We start from the raw sequence: 21,665 nt of genomic DNA on the forward strand, positions 1-21,665 counted from the left end.
ACACACAGAGGCAGAGACGCGGGCAGGCCCCCCGCGCGGAGCCCATGCGGGACTCGATCCGCGACCACGGGGTCACGCCCGGAGCCGAGGCCGACGCTACCCCGCGGAGCCCCCGAGCGTCCCTAACCTTCGGGTCCTGCGCTTAGGGCACCACGACCGGTGTCCCAGCAGCCCCGCCGCCGCGGCGCGGACCCGGGAGGCGGGGGCCGAGCTGCCTGCGGCCCGCCCTGCGGGCCCCGGCCCAGCAAACGCGGCCTCCCCCCACTCCCCCCTGTGCCCCCCGGGCCCCCCTAGGCCTCTTCGGCCCCCGGCCCTCGCGGCGCTGGGAACGCGGAGCCGCCCGGACCGCGGCGTCCGTGCGCCGGAAGCGGCGGCGCGTGACGTCAGAGGAAGCGGCGGGTGCTGCGTGGCGGCGGCGGCGTGGGGCGCTCCGGGCGAGAGGGCCGCCCACCCCCACCTCCCCCGCGGCTCCCGGGGCTCCCGGAACACAAGGCGCGGCCGCCGCGGAGGCCCAGGCTCTTCCCCCGCGGGGACCGCGCGGCCTGCACCGCGGCGCCCGACCTCCCGGAGCGGGGACTCGGGCCGGAGGCGCTCGCGGGCGGGCCGGCAGGTGTGGCTCGGGGGGAGGGGCGATGTGGGGGGGTCTAAGCAGCTCAGGTCATGACCCCGGGGTCCTAGGTTCGAGTCCTGCATCGGGCTCCCCGCAGGGAGCCTGCTTCTCCCTCTGCCTGGGTCTCTGCCTCTCTGTGTCTCCCATGAATAAATACATAAAATTAAAAAAAAAAAAGTCAGGATGCAAGGTGGGCTGAGTGAGCAGCTCGTGGGCCACAGAACCAGCAGGTCGGGGATGGGCCCCAGGTCGGCGGCAGGGCTGCTGCTTGCCTCCCCGTAACTCCTTTGGGCGGGTGGCAGGCTCCCTCGTCCCCCCACCTATTAAACGAGAAGGAATGACACACTTATCACCTGCGGAGAGTTTGCCAAAGGTCCACATTCCTGGGCCCAGCTCAGCGCAGCTCAGCAGGACTGGAAACCGTCGGCCGAAGAGGCCACAAGGAGAGGTCGTGTCCCCATGAGGACGTGAAAGCTTGCTTGGATCAGTAAAGAAATGGATCACGGGTTCAGAACAGGTGGCACGAAGCTCCGTTTTTGTCTTTTTGTAGCTGTGCTCCTGTGTTTGCCGGGAGCTAAAGTTTTATTGGCAAAAAAAAAAGTCAGTATTAATGGTAATTATGAGGTGTCTTTCATTATTATTATTATTATTATTATTATTATTATAAGCTGGAAATTAATGAAGTTTTTTTTTTAAGATTTTATTTATTCATAGAGACACAGAGAGAGAGAGAGGCAGAGACACAGGCAGAGGGAGAAGCAGGCCCCATGCAGGGAGACCGACGTGGGACTCGATCCCGACTCTCCAGGATCAGGCCCTGGGCTGCAGGTGGTGCTAAACTGCTGCACCACCGGGGCTGCCCAGTTAATGAAGTTTGAATGTTAATCTGCCTCCTCTTGACTTCCTGAGTTGATTTTCCATCAACCCAGTGGTCCTTGTACAGGCCCACTAAGGGCATCTGCAGTGCTTGTCGCAAAGACTGACACTTGTATCTGTCCAGGGTCAGATCTTCGGAGACAAGGCCATTAACAAGCATTAACGAGCATCCAGGGAAGTTTCATGTGCCCCAGTTATAATGGAATATGGAAAGGCCCTTGGAAACAGAGTCTCAGCCTATTTCTCAGTATCCATATAGGTGACGGAGTATTACAGGTTTCTTGCAGACTAGTAAGGCTAATGTGGTTTATGATAGATCTTACAAGTTTTTTTTTTCAAGACACAGAGGCAGAGGGAGAAGCAGGCTCCCTGCAGGGAGCCCAACGTGGGACTGGATCCCAGGACCCCGGGGTCACGCCCTGAGCTGAAGGCAGACACTCAACCACTGAGCCACCCCGGGGGTCCCAGATCTTAGAATTTCTTAATATGTACTTTGTTGTGAAAGAGGCAAAAGCACTCTAAGATTGTTGGGGCGCCTGGGTGGCTCAGTTGGTTGAGCGTCCAACTCTGATTTTGGCTCACGGTTGTGAGATCCAGCTCCACGTCAGCCTAGTGCTGGGCAAGAAGCCTGTTTAAAAATTTTTATTTCAAAAAAAAAAAGAAAGAAAGAAAGGAAAAAAGGACTATAAAATTGCAAAAGAAAACATTAAAACCGGCAGTCCTAAGTGATGTAGGCTCCTTGTTTGAGATTTTGTGATGACAAGTTAATTTTACATAGAATCTCTGATTGCGTTGACACTGAAAGGATTATAATTACTCCCTTAGGTAGTCCATGCTCCCAATCCTAACTAAAAGCACTTTTTTTTTTTAAACAGATACCATTGTGTGGTTTTAATCAGGAGTGAAATCTGAAAGCTAACTGCAGAAGCCTTTTTGGTCAGCATGGAGGACAAAAGACGGCGAGCCCGAGTGCAGGGAGCCTGGGCTGGCCCTGCTAAGAGTCAGGCCACTGCGCAGCCAGGCAAGGACTTGTGGGGATCTCGTGTGAATGCACTTGCATTTCTGTTGATGTTAAGGAATTACTTAAAATGTACCTGGTACTTCGATTTTCTTGATGGTGATCTTTTATTGAGGATTGGTGTTTGGTGGTCCTCATGTTTAGTCACTGCTCTCAAACGTCTCAGTGTGTGTAGTGGGGTCTTCAACCGACTATAGTTAATTTCTGGGTGTCATAGGCTATCTTCAGGTAGATTTTATGGGCCCCTGCTCTCTAGAGCAGACTTTCTGAGTCTGGTTTGAATCTGTTCTTGCTCTTGATTCAGCTGCCACTGCTAGAAGCCATCTCCACCAGAGGCCTGGTCAGACCTGGATGAACCAGGAGCATCAGCTTTTGGACAAGCAGTTTGTGTTCAAAGAACCCCAGCAGGTAAGTTCTTGTTTCTGCTAGGACACTAACAGATTTGGTTGTAAAAGCTATATTCACATAGTAGGCATTCCATTAGTGGCTGGATAAATTCACGAATAAAAGGCCTGTAATAATAATGAAATGTGGAGCACCAATTCTTTAGTCTTGTCTGAAGATTCTTTATAGTCTGCTCCCAACATGACCACATATAATTCCCATTTTGGGGGAAAGGATGTTATACCACGACTAACACGTACATTGGTTATCTGAGTTCTAACAGTTCTAAAACCGTATCGTCTTTGGTGCTAGTGTAGCAGACGTCTCTGGAATTGAGTTGAAATTTTCAGCTAGCACAATGCCTGATTTTTTTAGCTTTTTTTTTTCTTGTGGGGAAAACTTGTAAGAAACAATGAAGATTCACTGTTTTCAGTAACATGGAAAACTAAAAATCAGGCATCTTTCTGTAATAGTGATTGCATAAATAATGATTAAAGTTTATATCTTCTGTTTTATTTTTTAAAAGATTTCATTTTATTTATTTATTTGAGAGAGACAGAAAGAGTGTGCATGCTCATGAGCCAGTGGAGGGGCAGAGGGCGAGAATCGCTCAAGCAGACTCTGCGTGCTAACTGTGGAGCCTGAGGCAGGGCTTGGTCTCAGAACCCTGAGATCATGACCTGAGCTGAAACCAAGGGTCGGACGCTTAACTGGCTGCACCGTGCAGGTGGCCCAGTATATCTTCTATTTTAGAAGATCTCCTGAAATGAAGGTTTTTCAGAATTATCGGCTGCTTTGAAAATGGATTAATTCTGCTTTTATTATTTTTAATTCCCCACTAGCAACTGTGAAATAGTTCTAAGAAAAGCAGACAAGGTCTCTGGTGGGATAATAAGAGCTTGAAATAAAAGAGAGATAGTTTTAAATCTGACTTAATTTTTTCCAGAAATGAGAGGATATGGTAATCTTGCAAATAAGCCTTTCTGAGCATTAAGGATCATTCCAGAAGTAAAACCTGCCTGTTTCCTTACAGGTAGTACGCAGAGCCCCAGAGCCACGAGTGATTGAGTAAGTAATTTCCTGCCTTTCTGCATTTGTTGCCCACAGTAAAATGGAGAGCCCAGGTCTCTCCCTCACCCAGTTTTTCCATCTGGAAGAGATAACGGCCCAATCACTGTCATAATTTGAGGCTGGAATAGTTGTATCTTTACATGTCTTTACACCTGGTCTCTTGAGAAGCCTTCCTCGATTTGCTGGTGGTGTGGAAAATGCAACAAGATTATGTGTGTACCTTAAACTCGGACACTGGTGTTGATTTCCTGAACCTGTTTCATTAAGATCCCTGTAAGCTAAAGTACCTCCTAGCTAAAAACAGAGGGGAATTTTTTTCTGAGTCATTGAAACATGGCACTTTTTTTTTTTTTCTTTTTTAAGATTTATTTATTTGAGAGAGTGTGTTCAGGGAGGGGCAGAGGGAGAGAGGAACTTTGGCAGATTCCTCGCTGAGCTTGGAGCCCATTGCAGGGCTCGATCTCAAGACTCGGAAATCATGACCTGGCCTGAAACCAGAGTCAGACATTTAACTGGCTGCACCACCCAGGGGCCCTAAAACACGGCTTTTTGAAGAGACTTTAGTCAGGTACTATTTTACTAGCAACACTTATGAAAGCTGCTAGAAATCTAAAGGGCCTTACGTGTTCTTGCAATTGTTCCAGAGCAATTTAAATTCCTCTTATATTGATTTGTATATAAAATATCTTTTTTAATTTATAATTCCTCCTACACTGATCTGTATGTAAAATATTCTTTTGCAAAATTAATGAAAGATGCCTTGTGGGACACATGGCTGGCTCAGTTGATTAATGTCCGACTCTTGATTTTGGCTCAGATCATGATCTCAGGGTGAGGAGATCGAGCCCTGCATTAGGCTCTTGCTCAACAGGGAGCTGGAGCTTACTTGAGATTCTCTCCCTCTCCTTCTGCCCCTCCACCTGCTGTGTGCTCTCTCTCTCTCTAAATAAATAAAAATAGTTATTTATTTTTAAAGATTTTATTTATTTATTCATGAGACACAGAGAGAGAGGCAGAGACACAGGCAGAGGGAGAAGCAGGCTTTCTGCAGGGAACCTGATGCAGAACTTGATCCCAGGACCCTGGGGTTACGCCCTGAGCCAAAAGCAGACGCCCCACCGCTGAGCCACACAGGCATCACAGTAAATAAATCTTTAAAAAAAAAAAAAAAAAAAGATGCTTTGACTTCTCCTTTCCTTATGTTTCCTTCTGATATAGATAGGTTGCCCTAGAAAGCATCCTTTTATTTTAACAAATCAGCGTGTGTATGTTATTGCTCATGAATGGTCTGTTAGGCTGTTTGGCTGTTTGCAGGTTGACTTGTATAGCCTAGAAAAATTCGAAACCAACACGATGTCATCATACTTTCAAAGAGGGTATGCAATCATGGCCTGGCCGCTAGTTAGCTATGTGACTAGTCCTTAGGTAAAGTTAAGGCCATTTCTCTAGACTCTAGTTTCCTTGTCTGTAATGTTGAAGGTTTAGACTACATGATCACTTAAGGCAGAGTCTGGTGGCTCTAACAGTCTGCTTTATGAACATCAATGTGACGTTGCCTTTGTTGGTGATGAGGAGAATAAACAAAACCATGAAACCTGTTACCAGGTACAGATGGGACACGCAGGCTGAAAAAATAGGCAGTTGTGAATATTCAAGTCAGAGCAAAATGACACAGCTGTTTCCTGCTTGACCCCCGGGTTTGTTAATTCTGGTTATCGTAAGTTAGCTCTGTTAGATTTTTATTAAATAAAAATTTCACCCATGTTTGACGTGAGCTAATCTCTAAACATGATCCAAAATAATCACACTGAAACAGTATATTCGCCTTCTTAGAAACTATAGGCAACTCATTCAGGGATGTGGTAAACGGGACAATAACTGCCTACATATTTGCTCAGAGGCGCTCTCACATCTGCCTAAGAGCCCAGCTGCTAACTTGCATGGCAGACAGTGAAGTAGAAACTGTCCCTTCGTGTTGTTCTGGGTCAGAGAAGGATCTGACGCCGTTGGCTTGGTGTAGGAGCCTCTGCAGCCTGGATCAGTTCTCTCACTGTGGACCTGGCCACCTTGCACATCTGGAACAGTTTTGTACTTTTGCACATTTGATTAAATTCCAAGCTTTTACTGCCCATCTGCTACGTGCTGGGCACTGGGAGACAGAGCAGTAACCCATTCCTGGCCCCTCAGCACCTATAGTTTAGTAAGTGAAAGGGACATCGGCTCAGATAAATTGCAGTCATGTATATAGTGAAACAGTAGACTTGGAGTAAGGTCTAGAGGTAGCACAGAAGAGGTGATGGTCAACACTGTTTGGGTGGGTAAAGGTCAGGAACGCATCACGGAAGGTGAGGCTGAACTGAGATACTGAGGAATGAATTAGAATTTTCTGCCAGACCAAAGCTCAGGTGGATTGGATTGGGGTGCTGGGTGGCAGGGAGGCCTTCCAGCTTGTAGAGAAGCAGGATTAGAAATATGTGGTATGGAGCGCCTGGGTGTCTGAGTCGGTCAAGTGTCTGCCAGGAGGCTGGTCCTGGATGGAGCCCAGCGTCGGCCCCCGGCTCAGCGGGGAGGCCGCTTCTCCCTCTCCCTCTTGCCCTGCACGTGCTTGAGCTCTCTGTCTCTCAAATAAATAAAATCTTTAACAACAACAAAAAAGAAATACTGGGGTGTATTCAGGAAATTCCAAACAGCAGTAGAGGATCGTGAGTGGGTGGGAGCTACATCAGGGGGACCTTGAATGCAGTGCTGAGAAGTTGGTGGGGAGCCTCTGAAGGATTTAATCAGAGCAGAACCTCATCAGACATGTATGTGAAAGCAGCAGCAGCTCAGCCCTGAGGTGTACGTGCTACCTGTTAGATGCACCTAATCCAGAGTCCCCAAAGAGATGCTCCTTTTGGTACCACCTGGCTAGATTTCTGGACCACGTCAGCCTAAATTATGGATGAAATACAGTGGAGTAGAGTCAGAATTTATTTTATCCCGGTCTTTGTCTCCATGGCCTGATGCTCTCAGAGTTCAGTTCCCAGTGACATCAGTGATCTGCCCCCATCTTACCCTGCCCTTCACCTCAGTGGTGGAAGAAGGTGCAGTTATGCCTCCTTTGTGGTGCGTCCTCATTTTGAAATGGTTTTGGTGACCAGACGTTTGGGAACTACTAAGCACAGCTCTTTCACTGGAAAGAGTGGGCACTGGAATATATTATTTTGCCTGGTATTAACGAGTCTGTTTTCTTCATTTCTGTAGCAAAGAGGGTGTGTATGAAATCAGCGTGTCACCCACAGGCATATCTAGGTAAGTGAATACTCTCTACGAAGTGACCATAATTATTATCGAGTTATAGTCTCTTAGGATATTCTGCTCCCTTACTTGAAATAGTTAACTTCTGCCTCTGAAGGTCTTGGGGAGTGAGAATTTAGTAATATCTCTTTTTATATAGCATTTCTAACTTCAAAACATTTTCATAGCCTCTCTGTCAGGTATAATAACTATTACTTCTAGAATTTTCCAGATGAAATGAAGGCCAAAGGGAGATTGAGAACTTTTTCCTAGTGCCACATAGTAACTTAAAATTAGAGTTAGGGCAGCCCGGGTGGCTCAGCGGTTTAGTGCCACCTTCGGCCCAGGGCATGATCCTGGAGACCCGGGATCGAGTCCCACATCAGGCTTCCTGCATGGAGCCTGCTTCTCCCTCTGCCTGTGTCTCTGCCTCTCTCTCTCTCTCTCTCTCTCTCATGAATAAATAAATAAAATCTTTTAAAAAATAAAATTAAATTATCTAGCCTCCACTGCTGTGCTCTGAGTGCTACATATTATTATTATATTACATCATATGTATTACTACATTTATTATCATCACATTAATAGTATTATTACATATATATTATTTTTAAAAATTTATCCTTAATCTACATGAGTAATCTATATTAAGGTAAGTTTTAGTCAAGTTAAAGCATACACACTTTAGGGTATAGTTAGCATTAATCATTAAAAACATTTTGAGGGGCACCTGGATAGTGCAGTCAGTTAAGCATCCAGCCCTGGGTTTCGGCTCAGGTTGTGATCTTGCCTGTGGTGAGATCGGGCTCCACGCTCAGCACAGAGTCTGAGTTTCTCTCTCCATCTCCTTCTGCCCCTCCCACTTGTGCACTCACACTCTCTTTCTCTCTCTCTCACTCTAAAATAAATAAATCTTAAAAACAGAAACACCTTGAATGATGCCTGGGTGGCTCAGGTGGTTGAGTGTCCAATCTTGGTTTAGGCTCAGGTCACGATCTCAGGGTCGTGAGATTGAGCCACATCAGGGTCAGTGTTCAGTGAATAGTCTGCTTGAGGTTCTTTCTCCCCTTCAGCTCCTTCCCCTGCTTGTACACACACTCTCTCTATCTCAAATACATAGATAAAAATCTTAAAACATTTTGAAAGCATTCCCTTAATGCAAGAGTATACTAATTGTCACTATAACAATAAAGCATTTAAATTCAATGTATCAGAACTTGCATATCTAAATGAGGTGTTAGAAAGAACTTCAGAAACTTCTTTCCAAGCAGTTTAACTATCAGGCAAGAAAACCAGTTGCATTATTTTGGTCGCATCTCATTGTTAACCAGGTATGGCTGAAGTGAGCTTTGGCTCTTTCAAAAAATCAAACACACCTGCAGAGTGTGAAGTTCAACAGAATGTTCCAAGGGCTTTGAGAACGTTTCCTTTTTTTGTTTTTTTTTTTTAAAGATTTTATTTATATATTCATGAGAGAGACAGAGAGGTGGGAGGCAGAGACACAGGCAGAGGGAGAAACAGGCTCCACACAGGGAGCCTGATGCGGGACTCGATCCTGGGACTCGATCCTGGGACTCCAGGATCATACCCTGAGCCGAAGGCAGGTGCTCAACCGCTGAGCCACCCAGGCATCCCTTTGAGAACATTTCTAAAGAAGGATATTCAAAATGATTTTGAGCTGATTTGTCATTATTGAAATGCATGTATATTCAGTGAGAGAAAGAACCCTCATTTAGCAATGTTTATTTTGATACGGTCATAAGTGATGGCTTTCCCTATCATTAACAGCCTCAGAAAATGAGCAATTGTGAAAATACACAGGGCCAGGCATTTTATTAGTTTCTTTACATTTCATAGTGAAACTATGAGGTGGGATTAATTTTGTGTTACAGGTAAGAAGAACCAAGGTTCAGAGAGGTTAAGTAATTTGCCCAAGGTTTCACAGTAGGTGGTCATGGAGCACTGTCTGAGGCATGTTTCTAAAAGCCTTCATGCATTCTTTTTCCTTTTTTGCCTCTTTTATTTGCCTTAACATGAAAGTTTATTTCACATTTGGAACGTCATGACCTAGTGATACTTAGGTTCTGCTTGCCATGCGTATGTGGTAAGATGATTTCATCTACCCATGAAAGGAAGCATCCAGATTAACTTCCTCCACTAACGGTTAGAGACTAGCCTGTCTTCTCTTTGTTCTTTTTTTTGTTTTTTAAGACTTTATTTATTCATGAGAGACACAGGCAGAGGGAGAAGCAGGCTCTGCCCAAGGAGCCTAATGCAGGACTCAATCCCAGGACTCCGGGGTCACGCCCTGAGCCAAAGGCAGATGCTCAACTGCTGAGCCCCCAGGTGGAACACCTCTGTGTTCTTTTTTAAAAATATTTATTTATTTATTTATTTATTTATTTATTTATTTGCAGGGTGCACACCAGTGGGGGAGGGGGCGGAGGGAGAGGGAAAGCATCTCAAGCAGACCATAGTGAGCATGTGGAGCCCCCAGTATGGGGCTCAATCCCAGGACCCCGAGATCATGACCTGAATGGGAATCAAGGTCAGATGCTTAACCAACTGAGCCACCTAGGCACCCCTCTTTTCTGTGTTCTTTAGTTAATAATGGTTCTTTCTGCATCAAGGTTGTGTTTGTATCCTGGTTTTATTGACTTAAAAGAAGCCGACTGGGTATTGGAACAGCTTTGTGAGGTCGTTCCCTGGAAGCAGAGGACCGGCATCAGAGAGGGTAAGTACATGTCTGAGATCGCACTTGCTGCCTGGTCTCCCTTTCTAGAATGTTTTCTGATGCCGTTGCCTCTTTGACCACGGCCAGTCTTAATTAAACAGATTCAAAACCTAACAGAGACCGTAGAGATGAGTAGGGACTCACGAGTCAAAAGGGGCAGGGAAGAGTCTTCCAGGCAGAAGAAACAGCGGGTGGCAGGCTCAGAGATCTGGGCAACGGGGCAGGAACGTGGAGACGGGGGGTCAAGGAACCAAAGGATGTTTGTTGGGCCGATCAATGGTTGATATCTCTCTTTTCAGGTTTGTTCATTACCTTTATTACTTTAAATAGTGCCATCTTTCCTCTTTCTTTATAGAAACTTGCAGAGCGTTCCTTTTTCTGATACTATTTGGCAGACATTCTTTTATAATCTTTGTTACTGGCTTTTTGTTCTCATTTTAGTTTCACTGGAAGAATCTGGTGTCCTTTCATTTCAGCATCTGTGCTCTCGTGAGCTTGTAAAGATTACCTGACTTGGAACCAGCTCCTCTGTGGGCATCCACAGGCCAACAGTATCTGCTGTACCAGACGTGGCCACTTGAGGACGTCTATGCTCCAGCGTAAAAGTTGCTTTCTGGTACATTGAATTCAGATCTTCTGTAAAGAAAGAGGCAAAGTATACTGGCTTCATTTCTATGACTCAGGCAATAGAATAGGAGTCCACTTTTTCTCCTGACTTCCAGAGTTTCCACAGTAGGGCTTTTGGTGGCCAGCTTGGCTTTCATTGCTGGCTTTGTCATACAAAGTAAATGTTAAAATTTTTTTTAAAGATGTTATTTATTTATTCATGAGAGACACAGAGAGGCAGAGACAAAGGCAGAGGGAGAAGCAGGTTCCCTGGGGTCACACCCTGAGCCGAAGGCAGACGCTCAACCGCTGAGCCACCCAGGTGTCCAGTAAATGTTAATTTTAAGAAAATTATAGTTAAATAGTTTTTGGATCCTTCCTTTTCTGATCTGTAGAATGGACTAATGATAGTACCTACCTCGTAAGGTTGTTGTGATAATAAAGTGGGATACTGCATGATGAGTGCTTAGCAGAATGACTGGTGCACAGTAAGCCCTCAGTGAAGGTTGGCTGCCTTTATCATTATTGGTCTAATGATAGCAGTTGATATCAGTTGTAGGGAAAAATAGATGTATGCATAACTCCCTTCTAGATCACTTGAACATCAGAAACTTCTGACTACACCCATTTGCATGCTGTGGTTGGTCAGAGCCCCTTTGTCTTCATCAAAATCAAAAGGTGACACGTGGATGAACAGTTTGCCTGTTTCTTGTGTGGATGTTGGTGGCACAGACTCCTGCCTACAAGTGTTCAGACGCAGCTTTATAGAGAACCGTTCTGCAGTGTGCCTCCACTCCTGTTCATGTCATCACTGACGCAAATAAGTCACACATACTCTCACCTCAGAGCCTTTGCCGACGTGGTTTCTGCCCATGTACCCTCTCGTCTTCTTCCTTTGACTGCTTCTACTCCTGAAATCCCATGTCCTCTAAGAACATGGAACCCTGGGTCAGAGCCCATCTTTACTCTGCCCATGTATTTCTCATAGTTTCTTGCACATTTGCATGGCACTCAGTAGATACACCCTAAATGGCATTAAACCATTTCAAAGGCCCTATATTTTCTTTCTTAGATGTAACTTACAAGCAACCGAGACTTACAGCATGGTATGGAGAACTTCCTTACACTTACTCAAGAATCACTATGGAACCAAATCCTCACGTATGTTGGAATATTGTCATTGGTATGGTTTTATAGACTATGTACTATTAATGTAGATTACTATAAAATAACGCATATTTTCTTACCCAGTTGCATGTTGGTTCCTAGTTCCAAAAACCCTCTGGGTTCAAACACTGAGTCTTTGTGCTTATCATTCTTGATGTATTTTTTGGTCTAGAGATGAACTCTGAGAATGAGAAAAATTGGAACTAAAATAAACTGGAACTAGGCTCAAGGATTTCAGGAAAATGAACCATTATTTCAAATCTTCCCCTTTCCCCAACTTTTCTGACCATAGCCTTCTGGTACACGTTGCTGTGGAGCCAAATTCTTATGACTGGCCAGTGAGGTCAGAACATCTCTTTCCATTTCTCAGGCTCTTTTGCCATTTGTGAAAAAAAAATTGGGTGTTTTTCTTGTTGGCTTTGTACTCATTCTGTGGCTGCAGCTCTTAGACTCTGGAAATCTTATCATGCTTTTGGCTTATTTCTGCTGCTTCTTTTGTTTTTGAAAATTTCCATGACAGTAGACAAGGAGATTCTAGTATATAAATTAAGCTTGTCCAAAGGATAGAGTTAAGGTCCAAGAAATAGCTCCCTGTTTAGTTCTTGGAATCTTGCCTTTGGCAAATGATTTTGTGCTTTATTGAACGAGACTTTGAAGGAAATGGAGTGTTGCTTAGGACATTGAGATAAGCAGAAATATGACACATTTTAGAGCTTGTAGTAATTTGTAATAATAAACTCCCACTTTACTAAAATGTTTAAGGGTAGAATATTGATGGAGGTGGGAGTGGGGACGTGGCTTTTTCACCTAAGAGATAGCTGCATGCTTTTGTTTGTAGGGCTGCATTTAGAATTGTGACCAGCGAGGTGCTGAGACCCTTTCTAGCTGAGGTTGGTTTGGAAACATGAAGAGAATTGAATTAGACCCATCCAGCAGATGGCTGGCCATGTTCCTGCCAGAATTAACTTACCTGCTTGTCAACAGTCATAACAGAGAAGTTGAGGATTAAATAGGCTCTAGGGAAGTTCTTTCCCATCATTTTAGTTAATCTTGTAGAACAGGATTTCTCAACCTTGGTATTACTGACTTTTGGGGCTGGATAATGCATTGCTGTTGGGGCTGGCCTGTACACTGTAGGAGATTTAGCAGTATCCACGACTTGTGCCCGGTAGGTGCCCGAAGCACTCTTTTACCCAGGTGTGACAACCAAAAATGACCCCAGATATTGCCAGACATCTGCTAGGAGCAGAATTGCCCTTGGCTGAGAACCATGGCTTTAGGTAAACATAAGGCACGTGAGATATGGCCACCTACGCTTTGAGGACAATCTGACAACTCTTCAAAATAATGTTATACTGACAGTCTTTCTTACAATGTATGTAATATGAATTTATTACTGAAAATTTTACAAACTGCAGATAAACATGAAGAATATTAAAATTTTGGGTAATTCTTCCATCTGATGTTTGGCTCCAGTCTTTTTTTTTTTTTTTTTTTTTTTTGCCGGTAGTCTCCATGCCCTACATGGGGCTTGAACTCACGACTCTGAGATCAAGAGTCACATGCTCTACCAACTGAGCCAGCAAGGCCCCCCTTTTTTTTTCATTTTAGGGAAATAGAGTTTTTCTATAAAAATTTCAATTATGTGTACTATACTTCATTTAACTATATCATTAATATGTCTTAATATCATTAAGTATTCTTTTCCATCATATTTAATAGCTATGTAGTATCCCATAATCTACATGTACATACCGTAATTTATTCAAGCAAGCTTTTTTGTTGGATATTAAGGTGTCAAACTAGAATTCTTTTATTTGAATTTGGCTGGCTCATAAGTTTGCATTTATTGCTAAAAGATTTTGTTTATATGCCATCTTGAACAAAATCAAAAGAGATGCCTCTTTCTCAGATTTTTTTAAAGGTATATAAGTGTGTTGGGGGTTCTTATTTAATTTTAACTTGTTTAATTTTAAAATTATTACCTCAAGCTTAATAATCTAAAGCACAGGAGCAAATTCAGTCAGAGGTTATGAAACTTCTTTTAGCCTTTTTTGAACTAAATCTTAAAGAATCCAATGTATGAAAATGAAGGAGTGCCTTGACTGGCTGAGAGTCCCACCAGCTTGACCTCTCCTTTCTCCTACTGTAATGCCAGAGACACCTCTCTGTGGTACCTAAGACTCTACAAAACACTTTTTGAAACCCACTGAATAGGTCCTTTTACTTCTGTGATTCATATTTTCTCCTACTCTTTTCCTTAAATGTCTTTTAAGGATAGAATGTCTTCACTGAACAGTGAGATGATGCTGAATTTTAATTTAGACATTCAGTTCTGAGGGATCTGTATATAGAGTATTGGTTGGAGAGTCTAAATTAATCCTCGAGTTCATTATCCCCTTTTTTTCCTCCTTACTTCACCACCAAAAATAACCAGTAAAAATATATGCCCACTTAGAAACATAATGCAAACTTGGAGTTATCACAGTACTCAGTCCCTAAGCAAGTCAGGGAGGTGCTAATTAGTTTCTCAGTCACATTACAGAAGAGCTATCTTCCTCCTTTACATTCTTGTTTTTCTTGCTAAGTGTATCATCCTAGCATCTGATCTTTACCTCCATGAAGATAAGCTTAAAACCATAAAATAAATAGGAAATACAACTTACTTAACATTATTATGGGATTTCACTTTGAAATTTATTCTCTTGAACATAGGTTAGTTTAATAACATTTCTGTTTTACTGATCTAAGTTGGATGCGGTGTTGTCATTGTTTATTTAAAAAAAAAAAAACTGCTTAGAATGTAATGCTCGTATCATAATAAGAAATCCCAGTTTACATGACTGCTACATCACAGCAAAGCTGAGTGATTCCCACATATGCTTCCTTGGCAGTTTTACCCCAAAGTAGCCATGGGATATACTTATAATATCATGCTTTGTTGAACATCCTTCACTAAAAGTTTTTAAAGTAGAATCTGTGGATACCTGGAGGGGTCTGCAAAGTCCTTTTGAGGAGTGCCAAGTCCAAACTATTTTTATGATAATACTAAGAATATATGACATTTTCACTATGTCGAATTTGCACTGATGATACAAAAGTAATGGTGGATAAAACTGCTGGAGCCTGAGCATAAATCAGGTCATTGTCACCAAACTATACAAATAATCATGGTATTCTTCACCACCGTGCACTTCCAGTTTAAAAAAAAAAAAAAAAAACTGGTTTCATTTAAGAATGTTCCTCAAAGCAGTAAACATTATTAGTTTCATTAAAACTCAGTATTTTAGCTCCTGTCTCTTTGATAGTTTGAAGAAGTGGAAACATGCATAAAGCCCTCCTGCTACAAGCCAGGCTATGGTGGTTGTCAAGGCAAAACACTTGTGTGATTGTTTAAGCTGTAGCTGAACTACCTATTTTTATCATGGACCATTTTTGTTTAGTAGAACAACTAGCAGACAAACTGTAGTTATTCAGGCTTGAGTTTTTAGTAGACATTTTCTCATGAATGAGTGAAGTGAGTGTCACTGCAAGGAAAACAATGGATAGAATTTGTTACTTATGAAAGTTGAGTTTTCAAGAAATTTAGAATTTTGGAAAAAGCTGTATCTGCCACTTTAATCCTGACCTCTTTCTATTACTTAGTCTTTTCTGATGAGATCAGTGGTGATATTCATGGGTATGATTTTTAAAAATTATATAATGAAATGTATCAACAGGAATGTCAGCCTGCATTACTCAGTGGGTCAGTATTTTCCACATGACCAATGCTTGATGTTACAGAATCATGTAGGATTAAAAGACCAGTAGTGCAAGCCAGACCAGCAGATCTATTTTATTCTATTTTTTTAAGATTTTATTTATTCATCCATGAGAGACACAGAGAGAGAGAGAGACAGATAGAGACACAGGCAGAGGGAGAAGCAGGCTCCTCACAGGGAGCCCGAGGCGGGACTTGATCCCAGGACCCCGGGGTCACGCCCTGAGCCAAGGACAGACGAGCCCCCAGGTGTCCCAGACCAGTAGATTTAAATGTAACCAAATATGAGAACTTTGTTGATACGACTTCAGATCCCACACTTCAGATCCCACACTGCAACGGACATTTAGGAGATCAGCACTTGTTAAGTTTTGGTGTTAAAATAGCACAGAGTATCCACAATTATTTGGAAAGGCTGGAAAAGACTCGTGCCCTTTTCTAACAACATATTCTTGTGAGGCCAGTTTTCTTCGTATAATTCTATAAAACAACATATTGTAACAGACTGAATGCAGGAGCAGACAGGAGAATCACCTCTCTTCAGATAAGCCGAACATTAAAGAGATTTGGAAAACCGTGCCACTCTTCTTGATAATTTTTTGTATTGGAAAATAGAGTTTATTTTTTGTGAAATAATATTTATGTTAACGCATCACAGGTTTGTAGTTTTAAATGAATTAACCAATAGTTTAATTTTCTGAGTTTTAATTTAATTTTTTTTAATTTATTTATGATAGTCACACAGAGAGAGAGAGAGAGAGAGGCAGAGACATAGGCAGAGGGAGAAGCAGGCTCCATGCACCAGGAGCCCGATGTGGGATTCGATCCCGGGTTTCCAGGATCGCGCCCTGGGCCAAAGGCAGGCGCTAAACCGCTGTGCCACCCAGGGATCCCTAAGTTTTAATTTTAGTGTGATAAACGCCATAGCTGTAACAGAAAGTTCTGTGAGGTCCTCAATAATTTTTGATAGTGATAAGAGAACGACTGTCAGAAAAGGAAGCTCTGTAAAATTCTTGAGGCTTCTTGGAAGGACAGGAGTCTAACAAGGACTGATAGCTCTGCTGCGGTAGCTCCAGTACAACCCAAGGTCAGGGGTCACAGCTTCCTGCAGCCCGCGCGGCGGGACAGCAAGTCCCAGATACTGCACAGACGCGAGCTGGTGCTCGGGAGGCAGGGCCGTGGAATCTGGTTAAACTCTAGTTCACAGGCCACGTCATGGTTCTATTCTGTAGAATGTTTTTTCCCTTCAGGTTCTATTTTTAGGAAGTTAGCCACTCTGGAAATACTAAATATTTTTTTAAAGCAAGTCTGTGATTCATGATAAAATAGCAATCAAATGAACAGAGGGCCACCCAGTGGGAAAGTTGTTTCACTCCCCAGACTTCGGGCTGTCCCTGCCAACTACCTGGGTGCCCGGCGCCCATGGGGGTGACCTGGTCCCTTAAGGAGGTGGCTGCCCTGAGTGTAACGACAGGTGCTCCTTCACACGGAAAGGCTGAGATGGGTACGTGGGCTTGGCCCTCGTGACCTTGCTGTACCGATTCGGTACCTTAATAAGATTGTGGAGGTCACCTTGCTTCAAAATAGAAACAGCGGGAGGGAATGGACTCCTCGTGCCTTTGGCTGTTCCCTCCAAGTGTTTAGCCTCTTCCACGCCCCTGTTTATAACATGGCCGATTTTACACTTTCCTCTGTTTTCCATGTGGCTGCCACCCTGTGTCTTCTGTGAACTGTCTCTGCCCCCTTTTCCCGGCCTGCCATGGCAGTGGCCTGCTGTGCTGCGCACACTAAAGGACCAAATCGAAGAGAACACTGGCCACACCTTCAATTCCTTGCTCTGCAATCTTTACCGAGATGAGAAGGACAGCGTTGACTGGCATAGCGACGATGAACCTTCGCTGGGGAGATGTCCCGTCATTGCTTCACTGAGTTTTGGTGCCACACGTGCTTTTGAGATGAGAAGGAAGCCCCCACCAGTGAGTATTCTCTGTTTGTTTGTTTGTTTGTTTGTTTTTAATCTTTTTCATACCTTCTGATATTTTGTGAAAAAAGTAGAGCTCTTAAAAGCTCACGTTTTCAGATGTAGGAAATAGGAGTATGTTTTTTGTTGAAACGTTTTCAGCTGGTTGCCTCTCCGCTGGTTAACTCTGGACTCCCAAAGCAGCCATTCATTCATTCATTCATTCACTTACCCGACAGAGATTGCTTACCGTGCACCAGCACCGGGGGCCGTTCCCATTGGGTGGAAAGGACAGCCGTAATCCCGGTCCTCGGGAGACCCAGGATAGACAGATAGTGCTAATTATTGAAATATTGGAACCACGATGAGTGCTGTGAAGGAAGGCTTATAAAGGGAAGGCTCGAGCTAGTAGATGTGAGGTGGGAAGGATGCCCCTGAAGAAGACTTTAGTGTAAGTAAGGCTTCCCCGTGGCTGTGTTGCTGCCTCCCTGTGAGCGAACATTGTGAGCATCCTCACTCCCTTCTCAGCCATCTTCTGAGGCAGAGGTGAACCTGCAGTGCTTTCAGAAACAGGTATATATTCAAGCCAGATCACCAGAGGTGGTGGTCTGTCCAGGCTAGAGAAGCTGTCACTAAACTACATAATAACTTTAGTTTTCCATCCCAGCTTTTGCCTGTATTTCATGACATTTGAGGGACACGAAGACTGTTGATTTTCTCAAATCAAGGAAGTATAAGACCGTAGGACTAAGGGTAGTAGGAACTCAAAAGAGCAAACCTCTACCAGATTATCTTATTATCTTTGTGTCTTTCTCTAACCAAGGTTCGCAGCCATTTAGCTTATAACATTAAAGCAGACTCAGTCCGTGTGGAAAGGCTTATAAGGCTATGTTTAGAATATGACCTAATCCAGACCAAATAGTTAGTGTGTCAGTGCTCATGTCTGTTCTTCATCAGATATGCTTCTAAGAATATAGTTAATGGACTGGGCTCTTTCCCTGACATGGATTTCGGCTTCCAAGCATGGTATTTTGAAGCATATTGTGTTGTTTTGCATTTATGCCATGAAGCAGCTTTTGTTGGTATAATTCCCATTGATTAGGTTTTCTTTGCATTGTTTCTTTGGTCTGTGTTAGCAGGGGATTGTCATTTGCCAGTGACTTATTGAGTGAACTTGTTCCTGAGCACTTCAAAGAGACTTCACGGTTTCGCTGGTGATTATTAGCCTTCTCACATACCGGGAGTACCACTCAAGGAGCAGACAACCCAGCCTTTGCCATACTCTCTTCGGGTATGGTTATATTTTTTTACGCAGCCTTCTACTCAGTTAAAACCGAGTTAAAGAAATTATATGAATGGTTCAGCCTGCCCTTGGTAAGACTCCTGTTACGTGAATAGCAGAGGAACACCACGTGTCTCATTTTTAAGTTCAGATCCTCTTTTCAAGCCGAGAGTAAGAAACACCAACCTTTTGTCAGGCATGGTCATGGGAGCTGGGGCTGTAGCAATGACTGAGTAAGATGAAGTGATGTTTTCCCTCCTGGAGCTTATGAGCTAGCACATGCTAGTGTTGTGCCTTCCTACGAGAGTTTTCCTTCCAGCTCCAGCACATAAGCTGTGGGAGATCCACTATAATGTTTGGTACAATCCCAGCCTCTTGTTCTTTTCGGTTACTTTCTTTGTTGCCAGGTATTTAAGTGTCCAATTACTGTTTCTTTACACACATACATTCACCACCACCCCCTTTTACAAACATTTTTGGCCTATTTATAGATTTGAAGCCTAAGGATTCCCAAAGCGTGCTGTCTGGATAATTAGTTTTACTGTAGAAGCAGTTTCCAGCCATTAAGCATCAGCAGTGTTCTGGTGCCCAGAATACCCCTATTCCATTTCTCCCCCAGACAGCGGAAGGTCTTCATTTTCTCGTATAAAAACATTATTCGTGGCAACCAAGAGCTATTTCTTGGTAATATACCTGACTTATGTTCTAGGTTAATGAGTAGATGGATAATACAGCTACCACGCAGCCTTGAAGGGAACCATTTGGAATAAAATCTCAGTTTAAGAGGGAGACAGCCCATACTGAAGCTGTATCTTCTCAAGGCTTACAGTTTATTTTGATGAGTATAGTGAAAATATAGGCCATGAAATACTAAAAATGTGGTAACATCCCTCTCATTATTTGCCAGTAGCAAAGGAATCTACACTATACCTATGATGGCCAATATAATAAAAATACAGACCTCATAAGAAAATTCATCTGGGCTCTTGAAACTGAGTCGGCTGAGGCAACAGATTTGGGAAAAAACATAAAGGTGTCAGTGTCCTACCCCAGGCTGTTGACTCTAATATGTCATGGCTTCCTGTGTAATCTGAATTCCAATTGAGTTTATTGTAATTGTACATCCCTTCAACTCTGACGTTTGTTCAAGATGGGAAAATTGAAGGAGAATGTATTGGAAATTATCATCATGCGTTAGTGAATATGTTTAAAAGTGGCTTTTTACTCCCAGAACCTGTAAGTTCCGTTCTTGGGTAAATAAGACCCAAGTTTAAACTTCAGAAAGGACTCACTCAGGTTTCTTTAACTGACGCCAAACCTTAGGGCTTCATAAATCAAGCTAGACTGGAAGTACAGAAGCCTTTCTTTGAGCTGACAGCCTTAGAAATGCATGTTCGAGTACATCATCTTTATCTCATCATAATGATCCCTTTTCTGAAGGATTGAAAGGAAGTGGTTATTGTGAATCTTCTTGCTAAACTCCGGTGAGGGCTCTGAGAGCATGACTCATGATTCATACAACTCAGGGTAAAAGCATAAATTAAAAAGTATAAATTACGTTAGTGTTCTGTGCAAAATTTGTAGGAGTCTGATTTTCTGTCAGGAAACTTAGGAACCCAACTTAGTAGGCCACTATAGGCTGTAATTTTCACGTCTGTCAACGAGACATTCAGAGTATGTTAGAGGTTGTGGGAGGGAATCTCTTTCAAAATCCAGTTCGTTTTAACCTATCGGAAGAGAAGCTAAATACCTGTTTGACTTGAGTCAAAGTTTCTCATCTGAAAGTGACACAGAAGAATCATGAGATTTTGTGTACTTTATTCAAGTATGCAGTTTTGAGACAGGAAAAGCATCCATTTGGGGCCATTTTGCTGTCGTTGTTGTTACATGCCATCCCCTCCACCCCTGTGGCAGCTGTCTGTCATGCTGTCTCGCACCTTCGGCAGGTCTCCGTAGCTGCTGATCATCTGAAGGCTGCCCCAGTTCTACTCTCTACATGGCCTTCCTCACAGTCGCCCTGTGCTGAGAGGGCTCGGAGCTCTCTGTTTCCTAAGTACTGATCCATGTACTTGGCCCAGCCAGCCTCATGTAGGCATCATCCCTAGGATAAATGTTTTGTTCCTCCAAGATGCTGATTCTTCTTCACTGTCCTCTAGTCCAAGCCAGTCAACTCCTGCTCATTCATTTTGATTTTAGAGTAAATTACCATTTCCTTTATTTTTTTAAAAAGATTTTATTTAGTTATTCATGAGAGACGCATAGAGAGAGAGGCAGAGACAGAAGCACGAGAGAGGCAGAGACAGAAGCTCCCTGCAGGGAGCCCCATGCGGGACTCGATCACGGGACCCTAGGATCATGCCCTGAACCAAAGGCATGCGCCAAACTACTGAGCCACCCAGGTGTCCCACCATTTCCTTTAATGATAACAAGGTACTTGATGGTGAAGTAAACTTGCCTGATCTTGCCGTTCCGTTCACCCATCTCTTCTTTTGTTAATTCAGTTAAAGACAGTGTGAATAGCACCATATCCACCTTCTGGCCAATGTCAGGATATACTATCTCAAGACAAAAGTAAAGCTTACCAAATATACTTTAGTGGACACTCTTTTAGAAACCAAGAACCTTTTTTTATTCTATCAAGCTGGGCTCATTAAAGTTTGTCTATACTCGTTGTCCCAGACCCAGTTGTACTTTCCAAAATGCATCGTGTCTCTGCTGTAAAGATTAGTCTGGTTCTTTTCCCAGCTAGCTTTAATTCTATCCTGAAAAACAAGCTGGAAAAGGAACTACAAAAGCCATTTGGCAGGCTGCTATTTCTCTGTCGGTTACCATGGAAACAGTGATGGCTGAGTTGGGGGGATATTAGATAATAGCAGGAAGTTTGTGATGTGCTGGAGGTTTAGATGCCAGAAGCCTTATTC

At 43.4% G+C, this 21,665-nt stretch overlaps 1 protein-coding gene and 1 non-coding gene across 7 annotated transcripts in view; one reads left to right on the plus strand and one right to left on the minus strand.

Annotated features, from left to right (window-relative positions):
- The first annotated feature begins 427 nt into the window (after positions 1–427).
- The window catches only part of ALKBH3 (alkB homolog 3, alpha-ketoglutarate dependent dioxygenase), a 34,884-nt gene continuing 13,646 nt past the window's right edge, over positions 428–21,665 (plus strand). The window contains exons 1-9 of one of the 6 annotated variants that reach the window (XR_013360217.1): positions 432–610; positions 2,362–2,507; positions 2,809–2,912; positions 3,922–3,956; positions 7,203–7,250; positions 9,866–9,969; positions 11,627–11,736; positions 17,269–17,478; positions 18,599–18,753. Coding sequence is in view for 4 of the 6 variants with exons in the window: in XM_077863673.1 (XP_077719799.1) it covers positions 2,429–2,507; positions 2,809–2,912; positions 3,922–3,956; positions 7,203–7,250; positions 9,866–9,969; positions 11,627–11,736; positions 17,269–17,478 (690 nt within the window). In the remaining 2 variants the exon portion in view is untranslated. Of the gene's footprint in view, positions 611–2,361; positions 2,508–2,808; positions 2,913–3,921; positions 3,957–7,202; positions 7,251–9,865; positions 9,970–11,626; positions 11,737–17,268; positions 17,479–18,598; positions 18,754–21,665 lie in introns of all 6 variants that reach the window. The other 5 variants (XR_013360218.1, XM_077863673.1, XM_077863674.1 and 2 more) reach the window with 5 other exon arrangements.
- Positions 13,259–13,331, minus strand: TRNAK-CUU (transfer RNA lysine (anticodon CUU)). The gene has a single exon. It is a non-coding gene; the product is annotated as a tRNA-Lys (tRNA).

Source organism: Canis aureus, chromosome 21 (genome assembly GCF_053574225.1).
Source record: "Canis aureus isolate CA01 chromosome 21, VMU_Caureus_v.1.0, whole genome shotgun sequence".
Taxonomy (NCBI): Eukaryota; Metazoa; Chordata; class Mammalia; order Carnivora; family Canidae; genus Canis; species Canis aureus.